The 16,101-nt window shown below is 46.3% G+C and overlaps 1 protein-coding gene across 1 annotated transcript in view; it reads right to left on the bottom strand.

Moving 5' to 3' along the window:
- Nucleotides 1-787: 787 nt before the first annotated feature.
- ca12 (carbonic anhydrase XII) overlaps nt 788-16,101 on the bottom strand; it is a 55,254-nt gene continuing 39,940 nt past the window's right edge. The window contains exons 5-9 of the mRNA XM_042326731.1: nt 9,160-9,255; nt 8,674-8,737; nt 5,633-5,790; nt 4,618-4,744; nt 788-2,447 (exon numbers count right to left, since the gene is read on the bottom strand). Of these exons, the coding sequence (XP_042182665.1) occupies nt 1,612-2,447; nt 4,618-4,744; nt 5,633-5,790; nt 8,674-8,737; nt 9,160-9,255 (1,281 nt within the window). The 3' untranslated portion in view covers nt 788-1,611. The remainder of the gene's footprint in view (nt 2,448-4,617; nt 4,745-5,632; nt 5,791-8,673; nt 8,738-9,159; nt 9,256-16,101) is intronic.

The following is a 16,101-nucleotide window of genomic DNA, read 5'->3' as shown; positions in this document are numbered from 1 at the left end:
GGGGATACAGGTTATTCGAGGTCATTTGTACATGTAGGTAGGGGTGAAGTGAATATGCATAGATGGTAGACGGCGAGTAGCAGCAGTGTAAAAACAAGGAGGGGATCATTTTATTATAGTCCGGTGGCCATTTTATTAATTGTTCAGCAGTCTTATGGCTTGGGGGTAGAAGCTGTTAAGGAGCCTCTTGGTCCTAGACTTGGCGCTCCGGTACTGCTTGATGTGCGGTAGTCTATGACTTGGGTAACCGGAGTCTTTGACAATTTGTTGGGCCTTCCTCTGACACCAGCTAGTATATACAGTACCAGTCAAAAGTTTGGACACACCTACTCATTATAGGGATTTTCTTTATTTTTACTATTTTCTACATTGTAGAATAATAGTGAAGACAACAAAATTATAAAATAAGACTAAGAATAATTTTAGATTCTTCAAAGTAGCCACCCTTTGCCTTGATGACAGCTTTGCACACTCTTGGCATTCTCTCAACCAGCTTCATGAGGTAGTCATTCAAAAATCATGTTAACCACTATTATTGAACACAGAGTGAATCCATGCAATTTCGACCCCATCTCTTGCCAGCAGCATACCACCCTGCAGTCTTGCTTCTTGAAGCTAAGCAGGGTTGGTCCTGGTCAGTCCCTGGATGGGAGACCAGATGCTGCTGGATGTGGTGTAGGAGGGCCAGTAGGAGGCACTCTTTCCTCTGGTCTAAAAAAAATATATCCCAATTCCCCTGGGAAGTGATTGCCCTGTGTAGGGTGCTGTCTTTTGGATGGGACGTTAAACGGGGTGTCCTGACTCTCTGTGGTCACTATAGATCCCATGGCACTTATTGTATGAGTAGGGGTGTTAACCCCTGTGTCCTAGCTAAATTCACAATCTGACCATCATGGTCACCTAATTATCTCCGGCTCATTTATCCCTGTAACTATTCCCTAGGTTGTTGCTGCACATTATGCAATTTGTTAAGCACATCTTTCCTCCTGAACTTATTTAGGCCATAACAACAGGGGTTGAATACTTATTGACTCAAGACATTTCAGCTTAAAAAAATGTGGGATACAAAAATTATAATTACAAACAAAATTCCACTTTGCCATTATGTGGTATTGTGTGTAGATCGGTAAAACAAAACATCAATGTAATACATTTTAAATGCAGGCTGTAACACAACAAAATGTGGAAAAACTAAAGGGGTGTGAATATATTCTTAGAGGTTTGACATGCTGCCCAAACAGTTGTGCAAGGTTGGTAGAATCATATTAAAATGTATTCACACCTGTGATTTCTGCCAAATGTGTCTCCACCAAGTATGGGGTGTGAAGACATACACAATCAATACGTCCTCATTTTGTATTTCTTAGTCATTTTGAACATTTTCTATCATTTTTATTTCACTTTCAAAAATGTGGAGTAGGTTGTGTAGATCGATAGGTGAAAAAAATCACTTTAATCCCGTTTTAGATTTTAAGGAAACATTTTTTTTGAAGACAGCACAAAGGTTGTGTCAATTTTCACTCACGACTGTAGATTGAGCTGAGGGTGAGGCTGATGGTGGTTACACTCGTTATAGATTCAGGGTCTAAAGGTTACACATCAGGCTGGACTCTAGTCCTCCCACTCCATAGGCTGGAGCCATGGGATTGGCTGATTGGGTTTCTTCGGCACGGCAGCAGGGGCAGGAGCGAAGCCTGTTTGGTGCTTGGAGAGAGTTTTGGTCTGCTGCTGTGCTGTGGAGCCTCTCTGCCCCGTCCCCCCCAAGGCCTTGACAATGGCCTGGTCCAGCTCCAGGGCCTCATCTGTGGCTGATCTCCCCCGGAGGAGCTGTCTGATGGTGAACAGAGCCAGGTCAGACTTACAGCCCAGGTAGCTGCGCAGGTTGAGCTCTGGGAACAGAGTTTCTCTGAGAGCCTGGACCAGCTGGGTGTCTGTATGGGTAGGGGATCTCCCTCTGCTCAGCTGGCGAGACACATCCTGCTCCAAGGAGACGTAACACAGCATGTCCTCGCTCAGACCTAACTTCCACACAGGTTGCCTGTTCTGTTGGTTCTTCCAGGGAGATGGGACTAATCTGGCAGCTCCTGTCCCCCCGGATGGCACCTTATTGGGCTTCGACCGCTGCTGCTGGAGGCTGTTCTGGGTCTGAGACCCGGTGTTCTGGTAGTGCTTGGACCCAATATGGCTCTGGGTCCAGCCTTTCTTGCCCGGTGCTCTGGGCTTCTTGGGCAACAGCTTGTTAAGCCCATCCTGGTCTACCAGGTCTGCCAGATCTCCATCTAACAGCTGGTTGAGCCCATCCTGGTCTGCCAGATCTCCATCTAACAGCTGGTTGAGCCCATCCTGGTCTGCCAGGTCTGCCAGGTCTCCATCTAACAGCTGGTTGATGACCTGCCTCCTCAGGAACGGAGAGGTGACCGTCTGAGTAGCACCCTGTAGTCCTCTGCCTGAATCAGATGCAGAGCCAAGTACAATTGAGTTTAAGTCCCAGAGGGACATGTCCTATACGTTGTGGCATTGGCTTGGTGCATGCAGCGGCATGGCCAATTGGGAGACATCGAAAGTAAGATTCAGATTCCCCTTCTGAAGGCAGACGGGGCCCCCCCCCAGGCAAGCTAGAGGACATGCAGCACTGCCATGCCAAAGAGGAGCCGTACTCAAGAGAGTCCCGCTATTATAAAGAACTGTACAGCCCTTGGAAATAGAAAGTGAATTTGAGGAGATGAGAACAACATGCAGATTCCTGTCATACTGTCAAGACCACAGAGCAGAGCATGGCATGTCATACAGACTGTATTATGGTATGTGGATCTATAGTGTGTGGTGAACCGCCACTGAAGAGAGGGCTGGCAAGTCACATTTATGAGCTAAGGGAGAGCATCTCATTTCATCCCATTCTGATACGGTAGCATTTACTTTCTACAGACATGAAGCCCCGTCTTTTAAAAGCTTGTTGATGACGATCACGTCAGAGAGAACGTCAGGAATAAAGTGGAGAATAATATAGGATCAACTTGAAAAGTGAAAGTCGGGAAAAGCATCCAAGAGGACAGAGAAGCAACAAGCAGACACCCAGAAACCATAACCAGGTGATAGCAGACGAGCTACAGACAGTTTGACAGCCCTGGTCTCTACCCCACAGATCTCATCCACCCACACCGACCCTAATCTAACACCAACCCTAGTTCATCCCTCCCTAATCTAACAGCAACCCTAGTTCATCCCTCCATAATCTAACACCGACCCCAGTTCATAACCACCCTAATCCAGCACCAACGCCAGTTCATCCCTCCCTAATCCAGCACCAACCCCAGTTCATCCCTCCCTAATCTAACACCAACCCCAGTTCATCCCTCCCTAATCTAACACCAACCCCAGTTCATCCCTCCCTAATCCAGCACCAACGCCAGTTCATCCCTCCCTAATCCAGCACCAACGCCAGTTCATCCCTCCCTAATCCAGCACCAACCCCAGTTCATCCCTCCCTAATCTAACACCAACCCCAGGTCATCCCTCCCTAATCTAACACCAACCCCAGTTCACACCAACCCCAATCTCAAGCCCCCAGCCACAGGGCCCACCCCAATCTCAAGCCCCCAGCCACAGGGCCCACCCCAGTCGACCCCAGCCACAGGGCCCACCCCAGTCCCCCAGCCACAGGGCCCACCCCAGTCGACCCCAGCCACAGGGCCCACCCCAGTCGACCCCAGCCACAGGGCCCACCCCAGTCGACCCCAGCCACAGGGCCCACCCCAGTCGACCCCAGCCACAGGGCCCACCCCAGTCGACCCCAGCCACAGGGCTGCAGAAAAAGAAGCTTTGCCATTCATCATTCAAGCTGACTTTAATCATCATGCTCCAATAATAGATCTAACCCATTGGGCCAGTTTCCCGGACACAGATTAAGCCTAGCCCTGGACCAAAAACACTTTTCAATAGAGATTCTTAAGTCCATCGAGAATGCTTATTAGTCCAGGACTAGGCTCAATCTGTGTCCTGGAAACCAGCCCATAGAGTATTAATAGTATTGTGGTAGTACTGTAGTGGTAATGTGGTAGTACAATAGTATCACTGTGGTAGTAGTACGGTAGTAGTACTGTGGTAGTGCTGTGGAGGTACTGTAGTAGTAATACTCTAATACTGTAGCAGTACTGTGGTAGTACTGTATTAGTACTGTGGTAGTGCTGTGGTAGTATTGTGATAGTACTGTACTAGTACTGTGGTAGTACTGTAGTAGGACTGTGGTAGTACTGTAGTAGCACTGTGGTAGTACAGTGGTAGGACTGTACTAGTACTGTGGTAGTACTGTTCTAGTACTGTAGTAGTACTGTTCTAGTACTGCAGTAGTACTGTGATTGTGCTAGTAATGTGGTAGTGCTGTTGTAGTACTGTACCAGCACTGTGGTAGTACCGTTCTAGTACTGTAGTAGTACTGTTCTAGTGCTGTGGTAGTGCTGTGGTAGTACTGTGGTAGTGCTGTGGTAGTACTGTGGTATGACTGTAGTAGTACTGTGGTATGACTGTAGTAGTACTGTGGTAGCACTGTGGTAGTACTGTGGGGTAGTACTGTAGTAGTACTGTGGTAATAATGTGGTAGGAGTGTAGCACCATACTCACCCCCCTGGAAAGAGCAGAGCACAACTCTGTTGTCCGTGTACTGTGGTTTCCTGTAGTTGCTGTTCATGGCCACTGGGGCCGACTCCTGTTGGTGGGAGGAGTAGATGGCCGTTGCTAGGGCCAGAAACTAAGGGTACAACAAAACAAAACATCTCAGTCACACAGCGATGTTTCAGACAGAGACAGGGACAGAAACTAAGGGTGACTAAGAGACATTTGGTTTATTGTGGTTTCAGATACAGTTATAAATCCATATATGTAATTGTTTCATGTTGCAGGGATAGTTGAGGAAATGAACAAGCATGACTGACATCAAACCAAGGCCCTTACTAGCAGAAATCTTCAGTAAGGGCATTAAGATGCTTTTGATGTAACTCTGACCCTGATGTTAAAACCCTCAGTGGAGGAGACTAGATAGGCCGGCTCCAGTGTGAAACTAAACCGGTCTGATTGAGATGGACTAACCTGTTTGAGTGAGATGGACTAACTGTTTGATTGAGATGGCCTAACCTGTTTGAGTGAGATGGCCTAACCTGTCTGAGTGAGATGGCCTAACCTGTCTGAGTGAGATGGCCTAACCTGTTTGAGTGAGATGGACTAACCTGTTTGAGTGAGATGGACTAACCTGTTTGAGTGAGATGGACTAACCTGTTTGAGTGAGATGGCCTAACCTGTCTGAGTGAGATGGACTAACCTGTTTGAGTGAGATGGCCTAACCTGTCTGAGTGAGATGGACTAACCTGTTTGAGTGAGATGGCCTAACCTGTCTGAGTGAGATGGCCTAACCTGTCTGAGTGAGATGGACTAACCTGTTTGAGTGAGATGGACTAACCTGTTTGAGTGAGATGGACTAACCTGTTTGAGTGAGATGGACTAACCTGTTTGAGTGAGATGGCCTAACCTGTTTGAGTGAGATGGACTAACCTGTTTGAGTGAGATGGCCTAACCTGTTTGAGTGAGATGGACTAACCTGTTTGAGTGAGATGGACTAACTGTTTGAGTGAGATGGACTAACCTGTTTGAGTGAGATGGTGACAGGGTTTTTGAACACAGTCCAAAGCACGCTGGGATAGCAGGGGGGAGTGGTCAACGAGCCATCATAACGGTAGTATTCATCCAAGAGTACAGGCAGCAGACTGCGGATGTTGAAGGCTGGGACCTGCACCCTCTGATCTACATGTTCCAATAGAAAGGAATTAAATGGAATATAATGGAATGGAATAGGATGGAATGGAATAGGGTGGAATGGAATGGAATAGGGTGGAATAGGGTGGAATGGAATGGAATAGGATGGAATGGAATGGGATGGAACGGAATAGGATGGAGTAGAATGGAATAGGATGGAATGGAATAGGATGGAATAGGAGGGAATGGAATAGGATGGAATAGGATGGAATAGAATGGAATAGGATGGAATGGAATAGGATGGAATGGAATAGGATGGAATGGAATATGATGGAATAGGAGGGAATGGAATAGGATGGAATAGGGGGGAATGGAATAGGATGGAATGGAACGGAATAGGATGGAATAGAATGGAATAGGATGGAATGGAATAGGATGGAATGGAATAGGATGGAATAGGCTGGAATATGATGGAATGGAATAGAATGGAATGGAATAGGGTGGAATGGAATATGATGGAATAGGAGGGAATGGAATATGATGGAATAGGAAGGAATGGAACAGGATGGAATAGGGGGGAATGGAATGGAATAGGGGGGAATGGAATAGGATGGAATAGAATTGAATAGGATGAATAGAATGGGATGGAATAGAATGGAATAGGATGGAATAGAATTGAATAGGATGGAATAGAATTGAATAGGATGGAATAGGAGGGAATGGAATAGGATGGAATAGGATGGAATGGAACGGAATAGGATGGAACGGAATAGGATGGAATAGAATGGAATAGGATGGAATGGAATAGGATGGAATGGAATATGATGGAATAGGAGGGAATGGAATAGGATGGAATAGGAGGGAATGGAATATGATGGAATAGGGGGGAATGGGATGGAATAGGATGGAATGGAACGGAATAGGATGGAATAGAATGGAATAGGATGAATAGAATGGAATAGGATGGAATAGGATGGAATGGAATAGGATGGAATAGGAGGGAATGGAATAGGTTGGAATTGGGGGGAATTGGATGGAATAGGAGGGAATGGAACGGAATAGGGTGGAATGGAATGGAATAGGATGGAATGGAATGGAATAGGATGGAATAGAATTGAATAGGATGAATAGAATTGAATAGGATGGAATGGAATGGAATAGGATGGAATAGGATGGGATGGAATAGGGGGAATATAATTGAATGGGATGGAATAGAATTGAATAGGATGGAATAGGATGGAATAGGATGGGATGGAATAGGATGGAATAGAATTGAATAGGATGGAATAGAATTGAATAGGATGGAATGGAATAGGATGGAATATGATGGGATGGAATGGAATAGGATAGAATATAATTGAATTGAATGGAAAAGGATGGAATGGAATATAATGGAATGGAATAGGATGGAATGGAATATAATGGAATGGAATGGAATAGGATGGAATGGAATAGGATGGAATAGGAGGGAATGGAATAGGAGGAATAGGGGGGAATGGAATGGAATAGGATGGGATGGAATGGAATAGGATGGAATATGATGGAATGGAATAGAATGGAATGGAATAGGATGGAATGGAATATGATGGAATAGGAGGGAATGGAATAGGATGGAATAGGAGGGAATGGAATAGGATGGAATAGGAGGGGATGGAATAGGGGGGAATGGGATGGAATAGGATGGAATGGAACGAATGGAAATAGAATGGAATGGAAATGGAATAGGATGGAATAGGATGGAATATGATGGAATGGAATAGAATGGAATAGGAGGGAATGGAATAGGATGGAATAGGGGGAATGGAATGGAATAGGATGGGATGGAATGGAATAGGATGGAATATGATGGAATGGAATAGAATGGAATGGAATAGGATGGAATGGAATATGATGGAATAGGAGGGAATGGAATATGATGGAATAGGAGGGAATGGAACAGGATGGAATAGGGGGGAATGGAATGGAATAGGGGGGAATGGAATGGAATAGGATGGAATAGAATTGAATAGGATGGAATGGAATGGAATAGGATGGAATAGGATGGGATGGAATAGGGGGAATAGAATTGAATGGGATGGAATAGAATTGAATAGGATGGAATAGGATGGAATAGGATGGGATGGAATAGGATGGAATAGAATTGAATAGGATGGAATAGAATTGAATAGGATGGAATGGAATAGGATGGAATATGATGGGATGGAATGGAATAGGATAGAATATAATTGAATGGAATGGAAAAGGATGGAATGGAATATAATGGAATGGAATAGGATGGAATGGAATGGAATGGAATGGAATAGGATGGAATGGAATAGGATGGAATAGGAGGGAATGGGATAAGATGGAATAGGGGGGAATGGAATGGAATAGGATGGGATGGAATGGAATAGGATGGAATGGAATAGGATGGAATGGAATAGGGTGGAATGGAATAGGATGGAATATAATTGAATAGGATGGAATGGAATAGGATGGAATATAATTGAATGGAATGGAATAGGGTGGAATGGAATAGGATGGAATGGAATAGGATGGAATAGGATGGAATGGAATAGAATGGAATAGAATATAATGGAATGGAATAGAATGGAATAGGATGGAATGGAATGGGATGGAATAGGGGGGAATGGAATGGAATCGGATGGGATGGAATGGAATAGGATGGAATGGAATAGAATTGAATGGAATAGGATGGAATGGAATATAATGGAATGGAATAGAATGGAATGGAAAAGGATGGAATATAATATAATTGAATAGAATAGAACAGAACAGAACAGAATGGAAGATAATATAATATAATATAATGGAATGGAATAGGATGGAATATAATTTAATGGAATGGAAAAGGATGGAATATAATATAATTGAATGGAATAAAACAGAATGGAATAGAATATAATGGAACTAATGTAGTCTAAAACGCACCTTTGTATTTAATACCATCGATGTACTTGAGGAACTGGGCGAACGCTGGGTTGAATTCCCCGACCTGCAGCAGAGGCACAGTTAGTTAGTGATGCCCCAAATCACTCCCTGCCCCTCCAACTGGCACTATCCCCTTGATGTTTGCAAACTTGTAAGGTGTAAGAATACAAGAATTATGACCAAGGGGAAAGGGTAAGGAGCAATTTTGGGACTGTCTGAGAGTCTGTAGTGAGCCTCTCCTCTCCTCTCCTCTCCTCTCCATCTCTCCTCTCCTCTCCATCTCATCTCCTCACAATCTCCACTTTTCTCTTCTCCTCTCTTCTTCTCTCCTCTCCTCTTCGCTCCTCTCCTCTCCTCTCTTCTCCCCTCCTCTCATCCTGCTACTCTCCTCTCTCCTCCTCATCTTCTCTTCTCCTTTCGTCCCTCCTCTCCTCCACTTACCTCCCCTCTCCTTGATGCCCCTACCTCTACCTCTACCCTACTCACCTCTATCAGAACTCCCAGTACAGCCAGGCCGTCTGACTTGTCTGCTGCCACAGAGATGTTGGGGTACTTGTCTGAGTTGAAGAGCACCATATGCATCTGAGGAGAGACATTGGGAGAGATAAGTCAGGATACCCTGTAGCTACAAACACTTATGTTACCATCAGTCACAGGGTAATGTAATTATATATACCCTAACTCTATCTAGTCTAGTTTATCAGGGTAATGTCAGTAGGTATATAACCCTAACTCTATCTAGTCTAGTTTATCAGGGTAATGTAATAATATATACCCCTAACTCTATCTAGTCTAGTTTATCAGGGTAATGTCAGTGGGTATATAACCCTAACTCTATCTAGTCTAGTTTATCAGGGTAATGTCAATAATATATAACCCTAACTCTATCTAGTCTAGTTCATCAGGGTAATGTCAGTGGGTATATAACCCTAACTCTATCTAGTCTAGTTTATCAGGGTAATGTAATAATATATAACCCTAACTCTATCTAGTCTAGTTCATCAGGGTAATGTCAGTGGGTATATAACCCTAACTCTATCTAGTCTAGTTTATCAGGGTAATGTAATAATATATAACCCTAACTCTATCTAGTCTAGTTTATCAGGGTAATGTCAGTAGGTATAAATCGGCACTATATACGGTGCATTCAGAAAGCATTCAGACCCCTTGACTTTTTCCACATTTTGATACATTGCAGCCTTATTCTAAAATGTATTAAATTGTTAGTTTCCCTTATAAATCTACACACAAAACCCCATCATTAAAAAAAAAAAAAAAAAAAAAAAAAAATGTATATAAAAAATCATAAAAATTAAATATCACATTTACATATGTTTTCAGACCCTTTACTCAGTACTTTGTTGAAGCACATTTGGCAGTGATTACAGCCTTCTTGGGTATGACGCTACAAGCTGGCACTCCTGTATTTGGGGAGTTTCTCCCATTCTTCGCTGCAGATCCTCTTCAACTCTGTGCGTCGCTGCACAGCTTTTTTTGGGTCTCTCCAGAGATATTCGATCTGGTTCAAGTCTGGGCTCAGGCTGGGACACTCAAGGACATTCAGAGTCCTGAAGCCACTCAAGGACATTCAGAGACTTGTCCTGAAGCCACTCCTGCATTGTCTTGGCTGTGTGCTTAGGGTTGTTGTGCTGTTGGAAGGTGAACCTTCGCCCCAGTCTGAGGTCTTGAGCGCTCTGTAGCAGGTTTTCATCAAGGATCTCTCTGTACTTTGCTCTGTTCATCGTTCCCTCGATCTTGACTAGTCTCCCAGTCCCGGCCGCTGAGAAACATCCCCCACGGTGTGATGCTGCCATCACCATGCTTCACCGTAGGGATGGTGCCAGGTTTCCTCCAGATGTGACACTTGGCATTCAGGCCAAAGAGTTCAAACTTGGTTTCATCAAACCAGAGAATCTTGTTTCTCATGGTCTGAGAATCTTTAGGAGATTTTTGGCAAACTCCAAGCGGGCTGTCACGTGCCTTTTACTGAGGAATGGCTTCCGTCTGGCCACTCTACCATAAAGGCCTGATTGGTGGAGTGCTGCAGAGATGGTTATCCTTCTGGAAGGTTCTCCCACTTCCACAGAGAAACTCTGGAGCTCTGTCAGAGTGACCATCGGGTTCTTGGTCACCTCGCTGGCCAAGGCCTTTGTCCCCTGATTGCTCAGTGTGGCCGGGCGGCCAGCTCTAGGAAGAGTCTTGGTGGTTCCAAACACTGTGTTCTTGGGGACCTTCAATGCTGCATAAATGCATTGGAAATGCAACTGCTTCTGGATGCAACGTCAGCACAAGAACTGTTCGTAGGGAGTTCATGAAATGGGTTTCCATGGCCGAGCAGCCGCACACAAGCCTAAGATCACTATGTGCAATGCCAAGCGTCAGCTGGAGTGGTGTACATTTTGCCGCCATTGGTTTCTGGAGCAGTGGAAAGCCTTCCCAGAAGAGTAGGGGATGTTATAGCAGCAAAGGGGGGACCAACTCCATATTAATGCCCTTGATTTTAGAATGAGATGTTTAACGAGCAGGTGTCCACATACTGTTGGTCATGTAGTGAATCTTCTCCTTCCTCACTATAAATAGTCTTGGAGAGAACTATCCATCCATCTTCTCCTTCTCAACTAGTACCTCTTCCCTGCAGACCATCATCATAGTCTTGGAGAGGACTATCCATCCATCTTCTCCTTCTCAACTAGTACCTCTTCCCTGCAGACCATCATCATAGTCTTGGAGAGGACTATCCATCCATCTTCTCCTTCTCAACTAGTACCTCTTCCCTGCAGACCATCATCATAGTCTTGGAGAGGAACCGTGAGGTTCAGGTTAAGGTTAGGGACAGTTTGGTTCAGGTTAGGGACAGTGAGGTTAAGGTTCAGGTTGGAGCATCAGCATTTGTAGGTTTGATTACAGGCTCAATATGGCCAGAAACAAAACAAAACAATTCTGAAACACGTCAGTCTATTCTTGTTCTGAAAAATGAAGGCTATTCCATGAAAGAAACTACCAATAAACGGAAGATCTCGTACTACTCTCTTCACAGAGCAGAGCAAACTGTCTCTAACCAGAATAGAAAGAGGAGTGGGAGGCCCCGGTGCACAACTGCGCAAGAGGGCAAGTACATTAGAGTGTCTAGTTTGAGAAACAGATGCATCACAAGTCCTCAACTGGCAGATATTCCATTCAAAACCAGCCGTTTCCAGCTAGAATAGTCATTTACAACATTCACAATGTCCACACTGTTATTTTAATTCACGCAAAATGTTATTTTCTTTCAAAAACAAGGACATTTCTAAGTGACCCCAAACTTTTGAATGGTAGTGTAGGTAGGGGTAAAGTGATAGTCAATCAGGACAGATAATAAACAGTGTAGCAGCAACGTGTGTGTGTGTGTGTGTGTGTGTGTGTGTGTGTGTGGGTAGAGTCCAGTCAGTGTGTGTGGGTAGAGTCCAGTCAGTGTGTGTGGGTAGAGTCCAGTCAGTGTGTGTGGGTAGAGTCCAGTCAGTGTGTGTGGGTAGATTCATCTGATTCACATTTGGAGGTCCTACCTCCATTCCCTTATTTCTAAGTACATTGCATTTAGACATGACAATGAAAAGCAAACATTTCAAAAATACTTCACAGTGAACCCGCCCATTGCAGTCTCTCATTTTCCACCAAAGATTAACTGAATCATAAAAGAGTTCTACATTCTCTCATTCATGGTTCTCATCTACAGACATACTGTCATTCATGGTTCTCATCTACAGACATACTGTCATTCATGGTTCTCATCTATAGACTGGAAAGAATGGATGAAGGTTCTCTGTCTTGTATCGTCTAGCTCTGTGGATCATCTTCTAATGGTTCTCTGTCTTGATCCACAGAGCTAGACGATACACCTTCTAATGGTTCTCTGTCATGATCCACAGAGCTAGACGATACATCTTCTAATGGTTCTCTGTCATGATCCACAGAGCTAGACGATACACCTTCTAATGGTTCTCTGTCTTGAACCACAGAGCTAGACGATACACCTTCTAATGGTTCTCTGTCTTAAACCACAGAGCTAGATGATACATCTTCTAATGCATATTGTTTCTCCCTGTTTACTGTTTATTTAAATTGTAATGTTCTGAGTCGAAAACCAGAACGGAGCACAGATTCCTTCACTGGAATCTAGATATAGATAGTGATGTCATCCAAACCACACAGACCAGACTCTAACTGAGTGTTCAATTATACTATAAAATGGAAGATGCACAATAAGCTGGTTTTCTAGCTGTTGAATGGGGAAAGGGTGTGTTCCTCAAAATGCACAGCTGACTACCACTTGGGCCACTTGATGTTGAGAGAAATAGGACAGAGATTTACAGACAGACAGGCGGTCAGCTCTCTGAAACTCCCTCAGCTGTAGTCTGGACAGAAGGCCAGCGTGAGTGTGTGTGTGTGTGTGTGTGTGTGTGTTGTGAGGGTGTGTGTGTGTGTGTTGACCCTGTGTTAAGTATATTATGGGAGGACTTCAAAGGGCTGTCCTGTGTGTGTGTGTGTGTGTGTGTGTGTGTGTGTGTGTGTGTGTTAAGTATATTATGGGAAGACTTCAAAGGGCTGACCAGGGTTTGTCCTGTGTGTGTGTGTGTGTGTTGTGAGTGGTGGTGTTAATGGCTCCAGTCTCTGTACCAATTAAATGTCAGCAGCTGAAGTCACTGGCTTTCACATAATTAGTCTGAGCCATCAAACTTCTATAACTTATCCAGAACGCTGAAGGCCACCTGCTGGTCAACTTTCCAAAGGTCCCCCGTGTCACCCCGCTCCTCTGCAAACTCCACTGGCTTCCAGTCGAAGCCCACATCCACTTCCAGACCATGGTACATGCCTACGGAGCAGCAAGAGGCGCGGCCCTTCCCTACCTGCAGGCTATGCTCAAACCCCCCCCCCAACCAGAGGTGGCTCCCTCTCAGCCCAGTCCAAGCTCTCATCTATCCTGCCCCCAGTGGTTCCACCATCTTCCCCCTGAAGCTAGGACAGTAGAGTCCCTTCCCATCTACTGAAAGCATCTGAAACCTCTGCCCCCAGTGGTGGAACCATCTTCCCCCTGAAGCTAGGACAGCAGAGTCCCTTCCCATCTACTGAAAGCATCTGAAACCCCTTCACCCCAGTGGTGGAACCATCTTCCCCCTGAAGCTAGGACAGCAGAGTCCCTTCCCATCTACTGAAAGCATCTGAAACCTCTGCCCCCCAGTGGTGGAACCATCTTCCCCCTGAAGCTAGGACAGCAGAGTCCCTTCCCATCTACTGAAAGCATCTGAAACCTCTGCCCCCCAGTGGTGGAACCATCTTCCCCCTGAAGCTAGGACAGCACAGTCCCTTCCCATCTACTGAAAGCATCTGAACACCTCTTCACCCCAGTGGTGGAACCATCTTCCCCCTGAAGCTAGGACAGCAGAGTCCCTTCCCATCTACTGAAAGCATCTGAACACCTCTTCAACGTGTATCTTAAATAAGATCTCAGTCAGTCTTATCCCCTGTAGGTCACTAAACCAACTGGACATCTACCCCAGCTGTAGGTCACTAAACCAACTGGACATCTACCCCAGCTGTAGGTCACTAAACCAACTGGACATCTACCCCAGCTGTAGGTCACTAAACCAACTGGACATCTACCCCAGCTGTAGGTCTGTCCCAGCTGTAGGTCTCTACCCCAGCTGTAGGTCACTAAACCAACTGGACATCTACCCCAGCTGTAGGTCTGTCCCAGTTGTAGGTCTCTACCCCAGCTGTAGGTCTCTACCCCAGCTGTAGGTCTGTCCCAGTTGTAGGTCTCTACCCCAGCTGTAGGTCTGTCCCAGCTGTAGGTCTCTACCCCAGCTGTAGGTCTGTCCCAGTTGTAGGTCTCTACCCCAGCTGTAGGTCTCTACCCCAGCTGTAGGTCTCTACCCCAGCTGTAGGTCTGTCCCAGCTGTAGGTCTCTACCCCAGCTGTAGGTCTGTCCCAGCTGTAGGTCTCTACCCCAGCTGTAGGTCTCTACCCCAGTTGTAGGTCTCTACCCCAGCTGTAGGTCTCTACCCCAGCTGTAGGTCTGTCCCAGCTGTAGGTCTCTACCCCAGCTGTAGGTCTGTCCCAGCTGTAGGTCTCTACCCCAGCTGTAGGTCACTAAACCAACTGGACATCTACCCCAGCTGTAGGTCTGTCCCAGCTGTAGGTCACTAAACCAACTGGACATCTACCCCAGCTGTAGGTCACTAAACCAACTGGACATCTACCCCAGCTGTAGGTCTGTCCCAGCTGTAGGTCTCTACCCCAGCTGTAGGTCTGTCCCAGCTGTAGGTCTCTACCCCAGCTGTAGGTCACTAAACCAACTGGACATCTACCCCAGCTGTAGGTCTGTCCCAGCTGTAGGTCTCTACCCCAGCTGTAGGTCTGTCCCAGCTGTAGGTCTCTACCCCAGCTGTAGGTCTGTCCCAGCTGTAGGTCTCTACCCCAGCTGTAGGTCTGTCCCAGCTGTAGGTCTCTACCCCAGCTGTAGGTCTGTCCCAGCTGTAGGTCTCTACCCCAGCTGTAGGTCTGTCCCAGCTGTAGGTCTCTACCCCAGTTGTAGGTCTCTACCCCAGCTGTAGGTCTGTCCCAGCTGTAGGTCTCTACCCCAGCTGTAGGTCTCTACCCCAGCTGTAGGTCTCTACCCCAGCTGTAGGTCTCTACCCCAGCTGTAGGTCTCTACCCCAGCTGTAGGTCTGTCCCAGCTGTAGGTCTGTCCCAGTTGTAGGTCTCTACCCCAGCTGTAGGTCTCTACCCCAGCTGTAGGTCTGTCCCAGCTGTAGGTCTGTCCCAGCTGTAGGTCTGTCCCAGCTGTAGGTCTGTCCCAGCTGTAGGTCTCTACCCCAGCTGTAGGTCTGTCCCAGCTGTAGGTCTGTCCCAGTTGTAGGTCTCTACCCCAGCTGTAGGTCTGTCCCAGCTGTAGGTCTGTCCCAGTTGTAGGTCTCTACCCCAGCTGTAGGTCTGTCCCAGCTGTAGGTCACTAAACCAACTGGACATCTACCCCAGCTGTAGGTCTGTCCCAGCTGTAGGTCTCTACCCCAGCTGTAGGTCTGTCCCAGTTGTAGGTCTCTACCCCAGCTGTAGGTCTGTCCCAGCTGTAGGTCTCTACCCCAGCTGTAGGTCTGTCCCAGTTGTAGGTCTCTACCCCAGCTGTAGGTCTGTCCCAGCTGTAGGTCACTAAACCAACTGGACATCTACCCCAGCTGTAGGTCTGTCCCAGCTGTAGGTCTCTACCCAAGCTGTAGGTCTGTCCCAGCTGTAGGTCTCTACCCCAGCTGTAGGTCTGTCCCAGCTGTAGGTCTCTACCCCAGCTGTAGGTCTGTCCCAGCTGTAGGTCTCTACCCAAGCTGTAGGTCTGTCCCAGTTGTAGGTCTCTACCCCAGCTGTAGGTCTGTCCCAGTTGTAGGTCTCTACCCCAGC

Source organism: Oncorhynchus tshawytscha, linkage group LG01, assembly GCF_018296145.1.
Source record: "Oncorhynchus tshawytscha isolate Ot180627B linkage group LG01, Otsh_v2.0, whole genome shotgun sequence".
In the NCBI taxonomy this organism is placed as follows: domain Eukaryota; kingdom Metazoa; phylum Chordata; class Actinopteri; order Salmoniformes; family Salmonidae; genus Oncorhynchus; species Oncorhynchus tshawytscha.
Note: the sequence above shows the minus strand (reverse complement) of the source record. Positions and strands in the feature narration are given on the sequence as shown.